The sequence below is a fragment of the Magnolia sinica genome, chromosome 9, assembly GCF_029962835.1.
Source record: "Magnolia sinica isolate HGM2019 chromosome 9, MsV1, whole genome shotgun sequence".
NCBI lineage: Eukaryota > Viridiplantae > Streptophyta > Magnoliopsida > Magnoliales > Magnoliaceae > Magnolia > Magnolia sinica.
In genome coordinates, this window is record NC_080581.1 from 81,209,516 (window position 1) to 81,230,014 (window position 20,499).

The 20,499-nt window shown below is 38.8% G+C and overlaps 1 protein-coding gene across 3 annotated transcripts in view; it reads right to left on the reverse strand.

The window, feature by feature from the left end:
- Positions 1–339: 339 nt before the first annotated feature.
- LOC131255849 (uncharacterized) overlaps positions 340–20,499 on the reverse strand; it is a 30,379-nt gene continuing 10,219 nt past the window's right edge. The window contains exons 3-10 of one of the 3 annotated variants that reach the window (XR_009176480.1): positions 6,528–7,190; positions 5,670–5,781; positions 4,827–5,014; positions 4,636–4,737; positions 3,829–3,894; positions 1,178–1,315; positions 688–820; positions 340–560 (exon numbers count right to left, since the gene is read on the reverse strand). Coding sequence is in view for 1 of the 3 variants with exons in the window: in XM_058256739.1 (XP_058112722.1) it covers positions 2,560–2,667; positions 3,829–3,894; positions 6,709–6,914 (380 nt within the window). In the remaining 2 variants the exon portion in view is untranslated. Of the gene's footprint in view, positions 561–687; positions 821–1,177; positions 1,316–2,501; positions 2,668–3,828; positions 3,895–4,635; positions 4,738–4,826; positions 5,015–5,669; positions 5,782–6,527; positions 7,191–20,499 lie in introns of all 3 variants that reach the window. The other 2 variants (XM_058256739.1, XR_009176481.1) reach the window with 2 other exon arrangements.

Genomic DNA, 20,499 nt, shown 5'->3' on the forward strand with positions numbered 1-20,499 from the left:
GTTGAACAGTTAACAGGGAACAAAGAGATAGACATGCAATTTAATAGATGATGCTGCCTGTCCATAGTCATCACCCAAACAACTTTAAACCGTTTCTAAATGAGGCGTCGTAGAAAACAGGGACAGTTCAGAACCGTTTTGGGTACCGTTTCAAATTTTAGAGACAATTTTAGGAACGGTTTTAAACCGTTCTCATGCCAACGGTCACATTTTAAGTACAAAATTTTAAGGTGGTTTTAGACCCTGATTAATGTTGCCAACGGTCAGATTTTGGACGGAGTTTTAGGAACAATTTTAAACCCTGATAAACACACGAAATTTAGGGCCAAGGGAAATAAATTAACAAAAGTATATTGCATTCCATCAAAATAGAGATTAATCCAAAGAAAAACATAAGAAAATAATGTGCTTGAAGATGTTTCATTGCAAAATCAAATTTACAAAATAAGCTATAGTAGAGGCTAGCACTTTAAATTATAGCTTTGCAGAGATGACGTGTGAAGCTCCCTCAATGCATTGATCATCATCTCCTAGACCCACAGGAACAAGGCGCTTCCCACCTAAGAATATAAATAAATAAATAAATAAAAATACTAAGCATTGTTTCATGAAAATGAAAGGAGAGGAATAAGACATGCAAAACCATCAATCTATGTGCATGAGAAAGGTTTCCAAGAGAGTTCCTACCTTTCCCATGTCACGAAAAATTACTACACGCTGTAAAGAATCTTGTCCAGGATAAGGAGATGCTTCGAAGTGATATGTCTGACTCCAAATGTACGAACCATTGAATAACCTATGCCCCAACTTGTAATTGTACCTGCACCAATATCAGGTTATAAAAAAAGATTTTGAGGCAAGGCATAAACAAAGGTAATGCAAGCCAACCAATAGAGTAAATCAGTTAAATTCAAATCACAGACAAACAACAAACAGATCTCGGCTCTGGGAAGATGCAAAAAAGAAAAGTCTCCCCACTAACGATTAAGATTGAAGAATGGGAGCATGCTACAAAGGACTAGAAACACAAACACATCTGGGACCCCTCAGTGCAGGCCAATTAACCCTGCTTGATATGACATATTATGATGCAAAATGCACATCAGGCATAGTAAGCTTGAAATGTTTCCCGAGACGTTGTTGGTCTGTTAAAGGAAAAAAGAAGAAGAAAACTCACCATTATGGAAGATAAAAGCAATTTGGGAGCTCAAACCATCTGATTTGAAGTTCATCTTTTGCATATCGTGGGAGTACAAAGCGAGCTTTCTTTGTTGCATCAAATGAGAAGATCAGCTTCCCACCCTTTCGCCATTTCCTGAAAATAGGATTAAAGCAAGCAAAGAATTCTAGTTAATGTAATGGAACTAGCTTCACAACTATTGATTGCTCCAAACATTAACGAAAGGCATATACTGCACCTATGCATCATGTTTATCAAAATATCCCAAATATCACAAATCATATAAGATTCCAAACAATTTAGAATCGATCAATCGCTGTGAAATGCCAAGTTATTTACCCAAGGCGCACACGATCCATATAGAGCAAATGTCTTGAATGTCTGTTGATATTTGATATTTGATAGTGGTGGTGCAACTAAAGTGAATTCAGTATCATTTCATATTTTTAATTCATGTCTATTTAGTTTGCTTTGGGAACTAGTTCAGGTACCACCAATGGTTACAAAAGCAGATGCAACAGAGTCTAAAGTACTTGAATCTAAGGCCACCACCTAATCGATTTCCATACAATGGATCAATTCAAATTAATGAAAGCAAAAAAAAGTCACCGAACTGTCAACCCTATCATTTAATGAAGTTTGAAGTAATTTCTGGAAGAAAAATCTTGACTCATGAGGTCCTACTTTTACCAATACAAAGCACATGAACCATGTTACCAAATGACAAGTAGCATCGTAATGACAACACAGGAAGATGGCACTCAGATAACAAAAACAAGGAGTACATAAAATTTAGATTTTCCTGTGAGATTATAAAACAATGCTATTCAATTATTGGCATCAAATGCATTTGAATTTGAACTACAATTCCCTTTAAGTTTATAGTCCATCAAAGACGTAAATTCCACCTGAATTTCAATTAGAAGTTTGGGACCATCCTATCATGTGTGGCTTACATACGAAGATGAAGATGTAATGTGATGCACTTATTTATGATACAAAAACGTATAACTGGTAAGTAATGACAAGTCATAAAGCACGGACTTAATTCTATTTGAAATGTCGAGTTCTACTATGTGAGCTATTGTAATGGTAGTAAAATACTCAAATAGGCACATCTCCTTTTCATCCACCCAACTCTAGTTATGTTGAATTAAAACTAGGCAACCTATTCATATTGTACATTTGTCAATAACAATTGATTGCCTCAGGTAAGATGTACTTCAATTTGTGCCAAGTGACGATATGAGAACCTCCTAAACAACAACAAAAAAAAAAAAAAAAAAGGTGGGGGGGGGAGGGGGGGGAAGGTGATTTATACATGATGCTTGGCCAATCAACTGGCCAGATGGAGACTGCCTTCTAGCAATGCAAACCAATTATCTGGTGATCCCAAATAACAGAACAGCAATGCTGAAAAACTTCCTCCATTGAACAATTATATTTGTACAATTGGTAGCCTGCAGGATGATGATTTTGACAGCATTCTGCATTAAAGTGGTAAGAAAGAGGCTTGAGACATGAACCACCCATGATGGGGCCCAACAGGTGAACCAATAACTTTACAGCATACATAACATTACTAAGGAAGAACCAAATGATAACACAATCAATTCTGAATAACTTGTTTTTTCAGTGCCTAATCGTTTAAGTTAGCCCTAACAATATCTCATTTTGATCATTTCCACTCATGGAACTTCACAAGCACTTGACATATCCAGACAACAGTTGCAAGAAATCAGCATACTATAGAGTTAAGAAGCACAAAAGAACACGATACCACATATATAGCAGCAGCAATTCAAAAAAAAAAAAAAAAAAGGAATTCATGTTAAAAAAAAAAAAAAAAGAATTTCTATTTAGAATGAGATGGGTGATTGATTTTGAACATTTCAAAAACTGAAAGCTAGAAATACCCGCGAGACCAAAACAAAATAAAAATAAAGACATGAGAAGGCATGCACATATCCAGGAATCAGATGTATGGCAAAAGCAAGTAGCGATACTAAAAGGAATCAAGTTATGACTACTCTCCAAAATGTCTGAGAAACCCACCAAACATCCAAAAGCCCATAACTTTAAGAAAATAAAAATAAACCAAAACCTGAAATCCCCAGTATAAAACATGCAAGAATCAAAAGAAAAGGATGGCCACTAGAAGACAAAATGAAAGTAAACACAAAACACAACAAAAATTTTCATAGAAAACCCAAAACCAACAAATTTAAGAATCTTATAGAAAAATAATTTTTTATATGAAAAACGAATAAAAAATCCAAAGGCATAACCTCAAGGAAGGTCGTGTGCAAGCACTCAGGAACAGAAGAACCCCATTCTATGATTTGCCTACTGCCCATTTACCAAAAAAAAAAACAGTACCACTAATTAAAAGCAGGCCAACAAGAAAGAAGATAGTGTGCTCAAGTTCATTAGACCTTAAAAAAAAATTTGAATTTATATGTCATTGAAATTTTTATTTTTACGTGAATTTAGATGTCATTGAAATTTTTTGGGCCTACATATGACATACAATTTCTGAGTGCATCTGTATCAGCTTGTCTTCTTCTTCTTTCTTTCTTTTCTTTTTTTTTTTTCTTTTCTTTAAATTTAAATCGGTAGAATCATGTGATATAGAAGAAGAAACTAACCTGTGTTCCCTTCTCAAGTAAGAGAATTGCAAAAGATGAGACTCTAAACTGAATCTTCATACAGGGCTGCATAAAGACAGTATACAAACCATGAGCAAAAAATCTAAATTTCTCTTTCTTTTCGGAAAACTTATGTACTACCTAAACAATTTTAATGATTTTCTTTTACCTATCAATATTGCCTTTACAAACTGATATTTGGTGCCAAAAACATAATATCATAAAATTGAATCCTACTCCCACTTATAATCCATTTTTTAACATTATAATTAATAATATGATATATCAAGATTGAATCCTACTTCCGCTTATAAATATCATAAAACCAACAAAATAATTCACTAGTCATAAGATCACTCAGAGCTTGGAAAGGTCAACCAATAAACACTACTTAATAGTTTTGGAAGTGCAAAACCCTATCCTGGCTACATACAGTTGCAAAAGTACAATTTTGAATTCTACTTTCCTGCACGTGCCAATGTGCCACGTGGAAGTGAGATCTGAACTGTACAGGGTAAGAAAATTGCTCAATCCACACGTGTCATCAATTAGCTATAGAAATTATAAAAAATGTTGGGAAAAAATCTCATTAATCTGAAACACGATCTCAATACAATGTATAAAACTCGACGAAGAAAAGCTAATTGTGAAGGACAAAAACCAACCAACAATAAAGTCAGCTCAAATAGCTAACGGAAAAAGAAAAGGAAAAGAAAAGTATAACTTAAGCAGCCATCCCATGGTTAGCATATGGTATCCTGCTAATGCATACATGAAGCAGTCAACTTGAAACAGAGGATCTATTACCTCACCCACTGCTGCCTTAAAAGTGAATATAAATGGCAGACGTTCCAAGCCCTCAGAAACAGAAGTTCTATTACCACCACTGCCATGAATTGCTGCCTAAACCTGAAAAAGAAAATAAAAAGGAGCTTATGACAAAGTGATTCTTCAAGTACTCTTTCATAATTTGGTTGTTATTATTGTTAAGTAAATACCTGAAGTTGTTGGAATTTGACCAAGAAAATGCTGGATTCAGCATTTTGTGGGTTGCTTTCAGCATTCCTAAGCTACTAATACAAAAAGATTGAAGATCACCCTACAACTAGATAGATCCACCAGCCACATAACAGCTACTAACACATCCGCCAGCCAAGCTCCAATCACCCCTTCAACCATATGATAGCTAATAATACAAAAAGATTATACCAAAATAAGAATTTCAACCACTCTTATCAGTCTTATTCATGAATAGGAATCCAAAAGGATTATGCTCAAATGGAAAAAAGTTTGGAATCTGCCAGCCCCAACTCATAGAGATCTCATGGCAACTAGTAGCCAAATTGGCAAAACTGTCCAAATTATGATAGATGGACAATAAACTGAGAATTATGCAGACGGCCATTTAATGGCCTGTTAAAGCAAATGTTATCCAGTGATCTGACTACTTCAAACTGGTGTTCAACCACTCTGATTCTTGGATGATGATCAATCTAATCGGGACAGTTTGATTTAAGGCATGCCAATGGCCACAAGTTGAGCTTTAATATAGACATCGACCCATTCTGGGGGCACAGATTCAGGGTCAGTGTAGGGCTAGGGCCCTTTGATACAAGCTAAAAAAAATAATTGTTCCAGGAGCACCCGTTTGACAATGAACTGCATATTGTTGAAGATAGAATCTCATTGTCAAGAAACAACTCCTGAAAGACTCTGAGTGATATCACGTAAGAAACAACTTATGAAAGACAGAATTGAGATCTCATGAGGCTCAGTTGAAAAGTAGCTCAAAGCTGAGATTGTTACTTAACTACACTGACTTGATGCTCAGCGGGACCCACCTATAGACCTACGCTGTGTTGTGTCGAGGAGGAAGCTTAGGGCTAGATCATGCTTTAATGATCTAGCTACAAATACTCATCATTGGGTGGCAAATGGGACCCAACTAAAGATCTGCTCCAGAGAACACTTCAGATTAAAGGCCATAACATGATAAAGACGTGCAAAGTATGATATGATGAGCGTTCTAGGAAGAAACATCTCTCATGAGCATTTTATCGAACAGTATGTGTGCATCATTAATCTAACAACAGTTTACATACATATCAGTCAAAGAGGTCCCAACATACAGATCAAACATGAGTTATCAAGTACGTGAAAGAAAAAAGTCAGGAACTCAATCTAGCAAATGTAAATGTGTCTATGAAATCAACTAATCTAGATCAAGAACTGATAGAACAAACTATCATAAAACTAAAAAGAAAAAACTAAAGGAAAAATATACTCCAAAAAATCCACATGGAAGAAGCATCAACTAATAATTCCAGATCTATACCATTTTATAACTAAAAAAATGAGAAAAAATATACTCCAAAAATCCACATCAGGAAAATGCTACAGATCTCAAACTCTAAATACTATAAAAGAAAGAACATTTCTTGCCAACCCAAATCAGCATCTACAGCTTCACATAGACAAAATCATGCCAAAATATAAAAAAACACTGATTAGAAAAATGGAAACAGAGGGGTTTTGATGTAAATCGCCTCTCTTGCTCAGTAAAGAACATTTCTTGCCAACCCAAATCAGCATCTTCAGCTTCACATAGACAAAATCATGCCAAAATATAAAAAAACACTGATCAGAAAAATGGAAACAGAGGGGTTTTGAAGTAAATCGCCTCTCTTGCTCAGTCGCACCCCGAATCTAAGCTTTGGTGACCTTCTTGTCAACGTTCAAGCTCCGAGTTGCAAACTTGACCCCAATCGTCGACTTGAACTCATTCCTGGTGAACCTCGAGAGCGGATTTGACTTCGTAACTCCTGAATCACCGATTAGAACGACAAAAAGGCAGGAAAGATGGTGGAATTACAAAAATACCTTGGCAGAGCTTCCACGGACCTCCAGAAAGATGACATTGTTGAGGTCGTTGATGCCATTACAGAACTCGACAGCCACGATTCTTCGCCCTGGCGGCTGCAAGCAGATTACCACAAGGCCTAGAGCAATGACCACTGCTGGAGTAGCAGCTTGGCCCTGATCTGCAGCAGCTGGCGCATTCACCACTTGTGCTAGAGGCTCCACACCTGTTACACAGAACAAGAGGGAGATTGAGAGAGGGAGGGAGAGAGAGGGAGATCGAGAGAGAGGGTTGAGATCGGAAGATCGAAAGAGAGGGAGATTGAGAGAGGGAGACGGAGACGGAGACGGAGACGCAATGGAGATGCAAAATGAGGCACTGTAGGGCTTTTGGCGTAAGGAAGGGTTAAAACCCATCGGTAGTCTGTGGCAGATAGAGCAATGTGCCTCTTGGGCCTTGTGGGGTCCACTCAGAGTTTTTTAATCGAATCCATTCCGTCCATCTGTTTCAAAATAAAATAATAAACAAAATAATAAGAAATAAGAAGATCCAACACTCAATTGGGACACACCAACAAAACAGTTGAAAGAATAACGTATAACACAAGGACTCCAGTACGGTTGATTACCGTTTCAAATCAGGAACGGCTTAGAGCCGTTTCTGAACCAAATTCTCAACCGTACCAGATTGACTATTTTGGTGTTGTGGAACGTGACTGATCGGTGCTTTATTTGCTGATTATCATGTTGTTATTATATAATATAAATTCATTGGTCCCCAACAACAACAAGATGGTCTAGGGTTTAGCAACTCCAACCTGTGCCCATCTGGCATTCCCTACTCGAGCGGATTCAGTTGATTCCAGGGTCCATCAAGGTCGGTGGGCCCCTAACTCTGGTGTCCACCATGATGTATATTCCTTACATCCATGTCATCCATGCATTTTGACAGCTCACTTAAGGGCATGATCCAAAAAATAAAGCAAATAAAAAACTTAGGTGGATCAACAAATATCAGCTTGATCCAATACTTTTGCGGCCCACAAGTTTTTAATGCTCAATCACCACTGTTTCATGTGGTGTGGTCCTTCGGAATTTTGGATCTGGATCATTTTTGGTCTCGTGTCCTAAAATGAGATAGCAAAATGGCCACTATTTCATCTGGTGTGGTCCACCTGAATTTTAGATCTGGAACATTTTTGGGCTCATGCACTAAAATGAGCTAGCAAAACGAATGAATGACATGGCTATACAATAAATACATCAAGGTGGGCACTACGGTGAAAGCCACACCGTATTGTTGGGGCCACACCTAATCCACTCTCCATTGGGATCATCCAATCTGTGTCCAATAGATAACTGGTCTGGATCAATGTACTACTCGTTTCACGAAAGCACTGTTTTTCCCTTTTACATATCGTCTTGCCTCAATTGCAGCTGAGGCTCAAGTCTGAATTGCCAAATACAAGAGCGTAGGATTAAATCCACAGTTCAATATAAAACAGCTTCAACGGTTGCTCAAACCAGTTAAGAGAAAAAAAAAAAAAAAACTTTTTCTTCTCTTGTCGCTTGGGATTTAGAACTGTCCACCGGAGCCCACAGGCTAAGTGCTCCAATGATCAGAACTGTCCATGTTGTAGATTCCATTCTAATTAAGAAGACCATAGTAATAAAATTGCACAGAAAGGATGATTACAGCCATTGTTGTCTATAGATGAACTTTTTCGTGGGGATAGAGAATTTTCAATGGCTTGTATTCAATCCTAAAAATCAAATGTTATTATTTGTTCTAGTAATAAGAATTTGGACGGCTTTTATTATTAGACCATCTCAACATGTAGGTCCTAATGGATGGTGACATACACTACATCCTAAGTGGGCCTACAACGGAACGCTTTGTAAGGTCCACTGCAATGTTTATTTCACATCTACACTGTCCACCAGTTTTGCCAATTCATGTTAAGGCATGATCCAAAAAAATTATCTAAATTCAGTTTTAATGGGTCATGAGAAAATCCATGACTCAAAGATTAGATGATTATGAGATCATAGCTTTTATATGGAAGTAAAGAGAGCATCGATTCAGATCACATCTAAGATACGATCGAAGGTAAAATTCCATTTGAATCTCAAATGGGGGCACCATATCCTACCAAAACCCATGTGAGAAATATGGTTAAGATTTATAAATTATCATAATAATAATCTTTAAACATTAAAAATTGATCAGTTTTAGTAAATTCTTTGAACAGTTTATCTCAATGCTGGATTTAATCCTATGGTTGCTATTTGGCCACTGGCCATGTCTATATGTCTATTTGATATCTGCTCTGGTCACCAGTTTTGTCATATCAATATTAGGGCATGATCCATAAAATTATCTAAATCTAATCCATCCTAAGAAAAATTTGATGAAGGCAATATTATGTATGAATATGAATTCTGAACACTTGAAAGCAAAGTTCGAATGGGTCATATGAAAAATCCAAGACTCAAAGATCGGATGATTATGAGGTCATAGCTTTTATGAGGAAGTAATGAGGACACAACGGTTGAGATCACATCTAAGATAAGATAAGAGGTGAAAGTCCATCCCATATCCTACCTAAATCCATGTGGGAAATCTGATTTATATAAATAATAATAATAATAATAAGCTTTAAATATTAAAATTGGTCAGTTTTGGCAACTGCTTTAAACAGTTAATCTCAAACTCTTTCGTTTTAACTCTATGGTTGCTATCTGCGATAGTGATTTTCAGCATGCCAACAGGTAGGAAGACTAACATGTGATATGAAAATGAGAAGAGAAGAAAAGGAATCAACGTGTCATGCGCACGTAAGAGCTCTATCGATCTAGTCATGTCAGCGTAGAAAGCTATGCAGATGGTGATTGTGGTTTTCAGCATGGGACAAGTAGGAATCTAGGTTGTTGATGTAGAGCGGGTCGCGGACAGTTACATGGCCAAGATGGATCAGAAAAGGCCCGGTCGATGACAGAAGTGATCCAGACCATCGGACCTTAAATCGGGCGTGTCTCGCAAACCAAAATGAGTTATCTGACGTAAAATATATGATTTTGGGGTAGAATGAGCTACTTTAGCCAACCAACCCCGCTATGCCAGGTTGCGCAGCCCGGATTTGCGAAATACCCCTAGATCGACGGTCGTTTCCCCATTTTAATTTCGTTTTTACTATAAATAGTAAGTTTTAGTTTGATTATAACTCTTCATCCGTCAGGCTTTAGGAATTGCATCCAACATGAAAAGAGCTTAGAATAATTAGGAGAATGGTTTGGTGAAGCCAAATAGGACACTTACTATTTTTGGCCGAAAACCTTACACACTAGTAGACATCACGACCGTTTATAAATAGTAAGTTTACTATTTATAGTAAGTCGCGGATTCTAGGAGTTTTAGTTGTAGTTTGATTCTGATTTCTTTCTCATTGCTTGGTACCCCTATTTAAAGGGTTGTGAACTCGTTTTTATTCATTCATTAATCTATTTCGAATTTATTAGAATTTATTTCTATTTTCTGCTTTCTTTTCTCGTAGATTCGAGAAGTCTCTGTGAGGAGTCCAAAGAAGTTCCGTGGATTCGGAATAGTTATCCTCTTGAGAAATATGGTGCTCGACCTCACGTCCTTCCCTGCGTCAATTTGGTATCAGAGCGAGGTTTTTCCTCGGATAGATGGCTTCTAACGATGGGTCGGGCAACAAGCCCATGGGCGGTGCTCCAGGAAATTTACCTTTAATGGCGGTAGCTTTTGAAGCAGCACAGCAAGAAAATCAACAAGCCATGCAAGGGCTGCAGGCTTCCATCAACTGCATAGTGGGTCTCTTGGCGGAAACCCTAGGACAACTCCATGTTCCTGGTGGTAATCCTCCACCACCAATTGCTGAAACTCGTAATCGCCCTGATCACAGGATAGTACCGGCAGTGCATCCAATGGTCATTCCTGAGGAAGGGGTCCAATGAAGAAGAGATCAACAACATAATCTTCCAACACCCCAAACAAGGCAGCGATCAAGTAGATCGAACAGATCGAGAATTCAAGATGCGAGTTTATTTCCTAACTTCAATGGCCAACTACACATTGAGGATTTCCTCGATTGGCTTTCTGAAGTTGAGCGATTTTTCGACTATATAGACATCCCTAAAGCAAAAAAGGTCAAGCTTGTGGCCTACAAGTTGAAAGGCGGAGCTTAAGCTTAGTGAGAACAACTGCAACTCGCACAAACAGACAAATGAAAGCATCAATCCACACATGGCAGCGGATGAAGCAGCTACTACGTGCCCGATTCCTCCCTGGCGATTACAATCAGGTATTATTCCAACAATACCAAAATTGTCGACAGGATAGTCGGTCGGTGAGAGAATACGCAGAAGAATTTTACCGCCTGGCGATGCGTAACGATTTGGTCGAGACTGAATCGCAGCAAGTCACCTAATTCTCGCCCGATTCAACGGTGGATTACGTATGGCGATCCAGGATCGGGTCCAGATGCAGCCCGTTTGGACGATGAATGATGCGATCAAGTTGGCTATTCGGGCGGAAGCGCAACTTAAACGTCCTAACACACGGACCTAACCTGCCGCAAGGATCGCTGCGGCAGGTCCGCCCCAAGGAGCTCCACAGCCCAAGGGGAAGGAGCCCGTGGGAGCACGCACTCAACCTCCTACGTCTGAGAGCCGAGATTAGGGAAACGGGCAAGCTAGACCCCAAAGGGGCGTATCGACTACTGCTGGTCCAAGTAGAATCCCGAACCCCGATGCTCGACTAAGGCCCGACAACTGCTATCGTTGTGGCCAACCGGGCCACCTATCAAATACTTGTCCCCAGCGAAAAGTGGCGAACCTCGCCATCAATGATGGTAGTGCTGATAACGCCTATGAAGATCCAGATGTTGAAGAACAGGAGCATACCACCGAAGACGAGGTAGATGATTCAAGTTGGGTTCAGCAAGCTCGCGGCGAGTCACTCGTCGTGAGGCAGCTATTATATACGCCAAGAAAAGAAGTGCATCCACAGCAGCATAACATCTTCCGCACTAGATGTACGGTGAATCAAAAGGTTTGTGACGTGGTCATTGACAGTGGAAGCAGTGAGAACATCGTCTCCAAGGTCATGGTGGAAAATTTACAATTGAAAACGGAGCATCATCCCTCCCCATATACAATCGGTTGGATCAAGAAGGTCAGTAAAACAAAGGTAACTGAACGGTGCACCATATCCTTTTCAATTGAAAAACATTATAAAGATGAAGTAGAATGCGATGTGGTTGACATGGGAGCATGTCGCATACTACTTGGTCGACCCTAGCAATCTGACCGTGACGCCACTCATAAAGGGCGAGATAACATATATATCTTCGTCAAAGACGAAAGAAAGGCCATATTGGCCCTTATGGATCCAGATGGACCACCTGAAACTTCTAAAGTGGAAGGTCATATTCTCTTAACCATACGGGACTTCGTGGAAGAATCCAAAGAAACAGGACATGCTTATGCATTAATTGTAAAAGGGAAAGAACTCGAGGTTACCACCATCCCTGAAAGACTAAGGCCCTTGTTACATGAATTCAAAGAAATCTGCCCCGATGACCTTCCCGATGGGTTACACCCATGCGATTTATCCAACACCATATCGACTTTGTCCCCGAGTCCAGTTTACCCAATCGTCCTCATTATCGAATGAGTCTGAATGAGTGCGAGATTCTGTCAGGATAAGTGGAGGAGTTGATCCGTAAGGGTCTTATTCGAGAAAACATGAGCCCATGTACCGTACCAGCTCTATTAACTCCAAAGAATGATAAAAGTTGGCGCATGTGTGTCGACAGCCGGGCCATCAACAAAATCACCATAAAATACAGGTTTCTTATACCTTGGTTGGATGATATGCTGGACATGTTAGAGGGTGCAAATATATTCTTTAAATTGGACCTAAGGAGCGGCTACCATCATATTTGAATACGGCCGGGTGATGGGTGAAAAACAGCCTTTAAGACCTAAGAAGGATTGTACGAATGGATGGTCATGCCCTTCAGTCCTTCGAATGTACCTAACACATTCATGAGATTGATGAACCAAGTTCTGAAACCTTTCATTGGGCAGTTCGTTTTGGTTTATTTCGATGATATTTTGATATACAGTCAAGACAAAACTACCCATATGAAACACCTCAATAAGGTCCTTCAGGTGCTCACTGAAAATAAACTGTATGTCAATTTTAAAAAGTGCAGCTTCATGACTGATAGCTTATTGTTTCTGGGTTTTGTCATAACATCCACGGGTATTTAGGTGGATAAGGAAAATGTGAAGACAATCAGAGAATGGCCAGTTCCCACAAATATTCACGAAGTGCGAAGTTTTCATGGACTGACGCCATTCTATCGTCGGTTCGTGAAAAATTTTAGTACCATTATGTCACCAATCACAAATTGGATGAAAAAAATGGCAGTTTCAGTGGACTGACGAAGTCGACAGGAACTTTGTCGAAATCAAGCGCAAATTATACACGACCCCGGTTCTTGTACTTCCCAACTTCGACAAACTGTTTGAAGTCGAATGTGATGTCTCATATGTCGAGGTTGGGAGAGTTTTGTCTCAAGAAGGCAGGCCGATAGCCTTCTACAGTGAGAAACTTAGATGCACGCAAAAAGTGGTCTACATATGAGATCGAGTTGTACGTGGTGGTCCAGGCACTGTGACACTGGTGATATTATTTGATTCAAAGGAAATTCATACTTTACACGGACCATCAAGCTTTCAAATTCATTAATAGTCAAGCTATCATTAATAGTCAAGCTAACATTAACCGTGTACATGCTACATGGATCTCGCTTTTGCAGGAATTCACGTTCATGCTAAAACATAGGTCAAGGCAACAGAACAAAGTAGTTGATGCGCTGAGTCGCCGTGCAACTTTGTTAATCACTATAAGCAATGAGGTTGCCAGGTTCGAGCGCCTCAAAAACATATGCCGATGACGACTTCAAGGACACATGGGTTAGATGCCAAGAAGGTCACCTCAGCGACTTACATATGCAAGACGGGTTCCTTTTCAAGGGCAATCGACTGTGCATCCCTAACAGTTCACTAAGGGAATAGATAATCCAAGAGCTACATGGAGGTGGCCTTAGTGGACACCTTGGCCGAGATAAGACGCGAGCTCTTGTAGAAGAATGGTATTACTAGCCGGAATTGGTGCGTGATGTGGGAAAGGCAATCCAACGTTGTTATATTTGTCAAACCTCCAAGGGGCAATCTCATAATACGAGCCTCTATACCCCGTTACCCTTGCCTGACAACCATTGGGAGGATTTATCTATGGACTTCATGCTCGGTCTCCCATGAACACAACGCAGCATGGATTCGATGTTCGTGGTAGTAGATCGTTTCTCCAAGATGGCACACTTTATTCCATGCAAAAAAACTCTCAATGCAACACACGTGGTGAATCTATTCTTCAGAGAAATTATGCGGCTACACGGGATTCCCAAGACTATTACTTCTGATTGTGACACAAAATTTATAAGGCACTTTTGGCGGACTTTGTGGACTCGATTCGATACACGACTTCAGTTCAGCAGCGCTTACCACCCACAAACTGACGAGCAAACCGAGGTTGCGAATCGCATGTTGGGAAACCTACTTCGATGTATTTCAAGAGAAAAACCGAAGCAGTTGGATTTGGCCTTGTCTCAAGCGAAGTTTGCATTCAACAAGATGGTGAACCGCTTGACAGGGAAATCCCCGTTCCAGGTTATTTACGAACGAGTACCTCGCCACACACTAGACTTGGTCCCTCTGCCCAAGCTCCCAGGCAAGAGCATTGCAGCAGAATATATGGCAGACAAGATCATGGGCATTCATACGGAGGTACAGACCAAGCTACATGCCTCAAACGAAAAGTACACGGAGCAAGCGGACAAGCATTGGCGACAAAAAGTGTTCGACGTGGGCGACCAAGTAATGGTCCATCTGCGCAAAGAAAGAGATTAGACCGGTACCAATCATCCGAAAGATCAATGACAATGCTTATGTTGTTGATCTTCCAGATGACATGGCGATCTCACGGACTTTCAACATCGCGGACCTGACCGAGTATTATGAACCAGGGCAAGACGAGAACTCGAAGACGAGTTCTTTGGGGGTAGAGGAGTGATCTAGTCATGTTAGCGTAGAAAGCTACGCAGATGGTGATTGTGGTTTTCATAGGAATCTAGGGTGTTGATGTAGAGCGGGTCGTGGACAGTTACACGGCCAAGATGGATCAGAAAAGGCACGGTCGACGACAGAAGTGATCCAGACCATCGGACCTTAAATCGAGCATATCTCGCAATCCGAAACGAGTTATCTAACGTAAAATATATGATTTTGGGGTAGAACGAGCTACTTTAGCTAACCAACCTAGCTACGCCGGGTTATCGTTTCTCTATTTTAATTTCGTTTTTACTATAAATAGTAAGTTTTAGTTTGATTATAACTCTTCATCCGTTGGGCTTTAGGAGTTGCATCCAACGTGAAAAGAGCTTAGAAAAATTAGGAGAACAGTTTGGTGAGGCCAAATAGGACACTTACTACTTTTTGCCAAAAACCTTGCGCACTAGTAGACATCACGACCGTCTATTTACAGTACGTCGCAAATTCTAGGAGTTCTAGTTGTAGTTTGATTCTGATTTCTTTCCCATTGCTTGGTACCACTATTTTTAGGGTTGTGAACTCGTTTTTATTCATACATTAATCAATTTCAAATTTATTGGAATTTATTTATATTTTCTACTTTCTTTCCTCGTGGATTCGAGAAGTCTTTGTGAGGAGTCCAGAGAAGTTCCGTGGATTCAGAATAGTTATCCTCTTGAGGAAGACGGTGCTCGACCTCACGTCCTTCCCTGCATCAGGTGTGAACATATATTTCAAAGTTAACGTGTTAAGCACGTCATAGGTTTTAGTCTATGAATTTAGTCACGCCAGCCAGCGTAGAAAGCTATGCAGATGGTGACCATGGAAAGACCTTCATCCATTAATTTTGATACAATGCATTGCCAACCTATTGCTATTGGATACGCCTAGGTTTTAGTCTTTTAAGCCTGCTTGGTTCATGGATTATCATAGTAAAGTGGCATAAAACTTTTATTATTATAATTATTATTATTATTATTATTATTTAACGTTTTATTGAATATTGGGTCAAATCATTGTAATATTTGCGTATAATTTTATAAGCCCCATCATGATGTTTGTTATATGCACACCATTGATCCATCTTGCATGATCGGTTTATGAAATGAGACAAAAAATGAGGTAGTTCCAAAGCAAAAATAGACCACACCACAACCATGGGTGGTGGTTGAACACCCGTCATTGAAAACTTCTTGAGGTCCACAGAAGTGTTGGATCTTTCTCAATTTTAGGACATGACATAAAATGATATTAAAAAATGAATATACGGTGTGGATATAATACATGTTAACGAAATTACATCTAAATCTATTTAACTTGCGAAAGTACATGTTGGTAGTAGATATGAGAGGGGAGGATTGTGTAAGATCACTATTTTGCTTTACTTCTTACTATAGTAGCAATGGTAATTATTACCTTTTTATAGTATACATAACAACACATCCAAACACACTCTTGGAACTCACAGGGTATAATCAGTGTACAGCACTAATAAAAATATGGCTACGGGAATAGTTGTGTCCACAATAATAGTGTAACATCCAAACTATGAATCAAATGGGGGTGGAAAGATGGGATGCACCAAAAATCATGCTGATAAAAATCTTACATGGGCCACACCATATGAAGCAATGTAAAATCATGCCCAAACCTCCAAATTCAAGCAATGTGGCCCACCTATATTTTGATTGGATTTGTTTTGGAGCATCCTAGAACATGAGGCCCATCATTATAAATGGTTTAGATCATTGAAAAGACCATGAACCAAACACTAACGACCCAACATATCTTACTGCAACACACCATTAATGTACTCTAGCAAATCTTGTGTGTTGATTCTTTTCGGAACTCTCTTTTCTTCTCCCTAGTACAAAAGCACATATGATTTCAACTATACATGCTTGTAAGTCCTTGCAAATGACTTGAACATTGGAATAAAGGAGGGTTAATAATTTGATAGATGGATGTTGTCTTTGCATGGTTATCATCTAAACAACTTTTTACACTATCGTGAATGTGGTGTTTGGCATGTTTATAATGTGTATACCATATAACTTTGCCCCTTTCCTTGTACTTCATTTTTACGTGGCAAAGTCATGTGGGCCCCACTATAATGTATTTGTTATATCCACACAGTCCATCCCAATTTTCCGATCATTGTACGACACATGATGTGAAAAATGAGGCAAATCTAAAACTCAAATGGACCACACCACAAAAAGGTGTAGAAGCAATGACACCCACTATTGAAACCTTCTCAGGCCCATGATGATGACCATCCAATCTGTTAATAAGGTTACACAGACCTGGATGAACCGAAAAACAAACATCAGATTGATCCATAACTTATGTGGCCTCAAGAAGTTTTTAATTGTAGACATTCAATCCTCACTATTTTTTATGGTGTGGTCCACTTGAACTTTGGATCGGCCTCATTTTTTGGTTCATGACCTAAAATAATCTGAAAAATTGGATGGGCAGGGTGGATATGACACATACATCATGGTGAGGCATACAAAACTTTGACATGGTAACATTTCACGTGCTGAGTTTTGTACACGGCCACTAGGAAACTTGCATGATGTGCCACAAACCACCGGCCTTACCATATTTTATGTCTCTCATATATCTATAATGTCCATCCATTTTATGGCATGGGCCCAAAAATGAGGTACATACAAAGCTCAAGTGGACCACACCACAGAAATTAGTGGAAGATAGAACGTCTGCTATTGAAAACTTCTAGGAGGCTGCAGAAGTTTTGGATCAACCTGATATTTGTTTTTTCCCTTCATCCAGGTCTGTGTAACCTCTTTAAGAGGTTGGATGACAAATAAACATCATGACAGGCTCTATGATGGGCTATAGAAAGGCTTCAACAACAGAAATGATTGTACCCACTGCTTTATGTGGTGTGGTCCTAGTAAGGAAAGTTCTATCCATTTTTCCATATCATGTTAAGACATGGGTAATTTGATAAAATTATCAAATTTCAGACTTTTTATCAAATAGAAAAAATTTAATTTAGTACTAAATTTCAGTGTTGAGGAACAGTTTACCAAACAGACATTCCAGCACTTATCAATGCATAAAATTTAAGTACACAATGGATACGGTACTTAAATTAATTTCAATCTTTTTTCATATAGTTTACCAAATGCATCCTGTGGCTCAAGTCCCAATTGCCAAATAAAAGTCATAGGATTAAATCCAGAGTTTTAGATAAACCAACTTCAAAAGCCAAATAAAAGTCATAGGAATAAATCCAGAGTTTTAGATAAATCAACTCCAAAAGTTGTTCAAACTGGTTAAGAAAGAGTCCTTACTCATGGCTCAGGCGTAGATTCACAAGAATTTCATCATAGATGTCACAGGTTCAAGTACTCACCATGGTGTGCTGTGGTGTGGTGTGTGGGTGTGCCAAAATAAGACCCAAAAAAAAAAAAAGGCAAAAATTTCTTTTGATTCTCTTGCCACTTGGGATTTAGTCATTTAGAACAGTCCTTTGGAGCCCACATGTTGAGTGGTCGAATGATCAGAACCGTCCATGTTGTAGATTACATTCTATGAAGGCCACCGTAATAAAATCCGTTGTTGTCTATAAATGAACTTTGAAGTGTGGATAGAGAATTGTCAATACCTAGTATTCAATCCTAAAAATAAAATGTTAGGATATGCATGGGGTATACATTATTTATTGTAGTAACAAGAATTTGGATGGGTTAGATTATTAGACCATCAAATGTTAGGATATGAATGGGGTATACGTTATTTGTTGTAGTAACAAGAATTTGGACGGTTTAGATTATTAAACCATTGCAACGTGTAGGTTCTAATGGGTGGTGAGATCCTCTTCATAAATACAAAGTTGCGGGGGCATGGCCCTCCTTAAAAAAAATGTCCCAATGGGCGGTGAAAATGCACTACATCATAAGTGGGTCTATAACCAAAGCTTTCTAAGGTTCGCTGCTATGTCTATTGACACCTCCATCCACCGCTCCACTGGTATGATCCAAAAAATTAGTTAAATCTAATTCACTCTAAAAAGCAAAGTAAAGTTTTAATTCATAAGAAAGTTATGAGAACATTGGTTCAGATCACATCTACATTCATCCACGCAAACCATCCTATCAATTTAAAGCTGTGCAGATTGTGACCATAGAAAGATCTTCATCCTCAAAATGTAGGACCTATTTTTTTTTTCCTTAATGTTGCTACAAAGTACATTGCACGCGGCATTGCTATTGGATATGCATAAATTTTAATATTTCAATAACTTGCGTGGGTGTGCTAAAAAAAAAAAAAAAAACTATTTAAGGAAAAATTTTCTTTTGATTCTCTTGCCACTTGGGATTTAGAACTACCCACTGGAGCCCATAGGTTGAGTTGTTGAATGATCAAAACCGTCCATTTTGTAGACTCCATTCCATGATGGCCACCACAATAAAATTACACTCAAAGGATGATTACAACCATGGTTGTCTATAAATGAACCTTGAAGTGTGGATAGAGAATTTTCAATACCTAGTGTTCAATCATAAAAATCAAATGTTAGGATATAAATGGGGTATACCTTATTTATTGTAGTAACAAGAATTTGGACGGTTTAGATTATTAGACCATCGCAACATGTAGGTTCTAATGGGTGGTGAGATCCTCTGTTCGTAAGGGGGCATGGCCCTCCTTAAAAAAAAATAAAAAAAATGCACTACATCATATATAGTGGGTTTACAACCAAAGATTATGAGGTTTCGCTGCTATGTGAATTCACATCTACTCCATCCACCGCTCCACTGGTATGATCCAAAAACTTAGTTAAATCTAATCCATTCTAAAATGAGAAAAATGGTTCAAATCACATCTACAATATGATCAAAGGTGAAAGTCCATCCAAAAAACCTATGTAGGAAATCTTATTTATAATAATAATAATAAATCAGTTTTAGCAACTGCTTTAATTGGAGAATTTCCAACTCTGGATTTAATCCAATGGTTGTTATTCTGCGACTAAGCATTGAGCTTATGAATCCCTACTGAGAAGATAGACTTTAAAATCCCTCTTCCTTCCTAGAAGGAAGGCAAATGAAAAAAGAGACCCAACATGCAAAGAAAGGCAAAGAAATCAACAAGCGAGTCATCCACGCAAACCGTTCCATCAATTTACTTACGCTTGCGTAGAAAGCGGTGCAGATTGCGACCATAGAAAGACTTTTATCCATCGATGAGTTGGACCCACCCTTCTTCATTAATGTTGCTAGATTACATTGCACGGCGCGACATTGCTACTAGATTTGCGTAAGTTTTAATCTTTCCATGTTCTGATCAATGTGTCCATGGTAATAATTGTGTAGCATCCAAACTATGAATCCAATAAGGCCCATCATGAAGATGAGATGCACCAAAAATCATGCTGATCAAAAACTCACATGGGTCACACCATATGAAACAGTGTGAAAGCATGCACAAGCCTCCAAATTCAATCAACGTGGCTCACGTATATTTTAATTAGATTTATTTTTGAAGCATCCAATATACCATGAGGCCTATCATTATAAATGGTTCGGATCATTGAAAAGACCATGAACCAAGCACTAAAGCCCCAACATATCTTATTGCAACACATTGTGA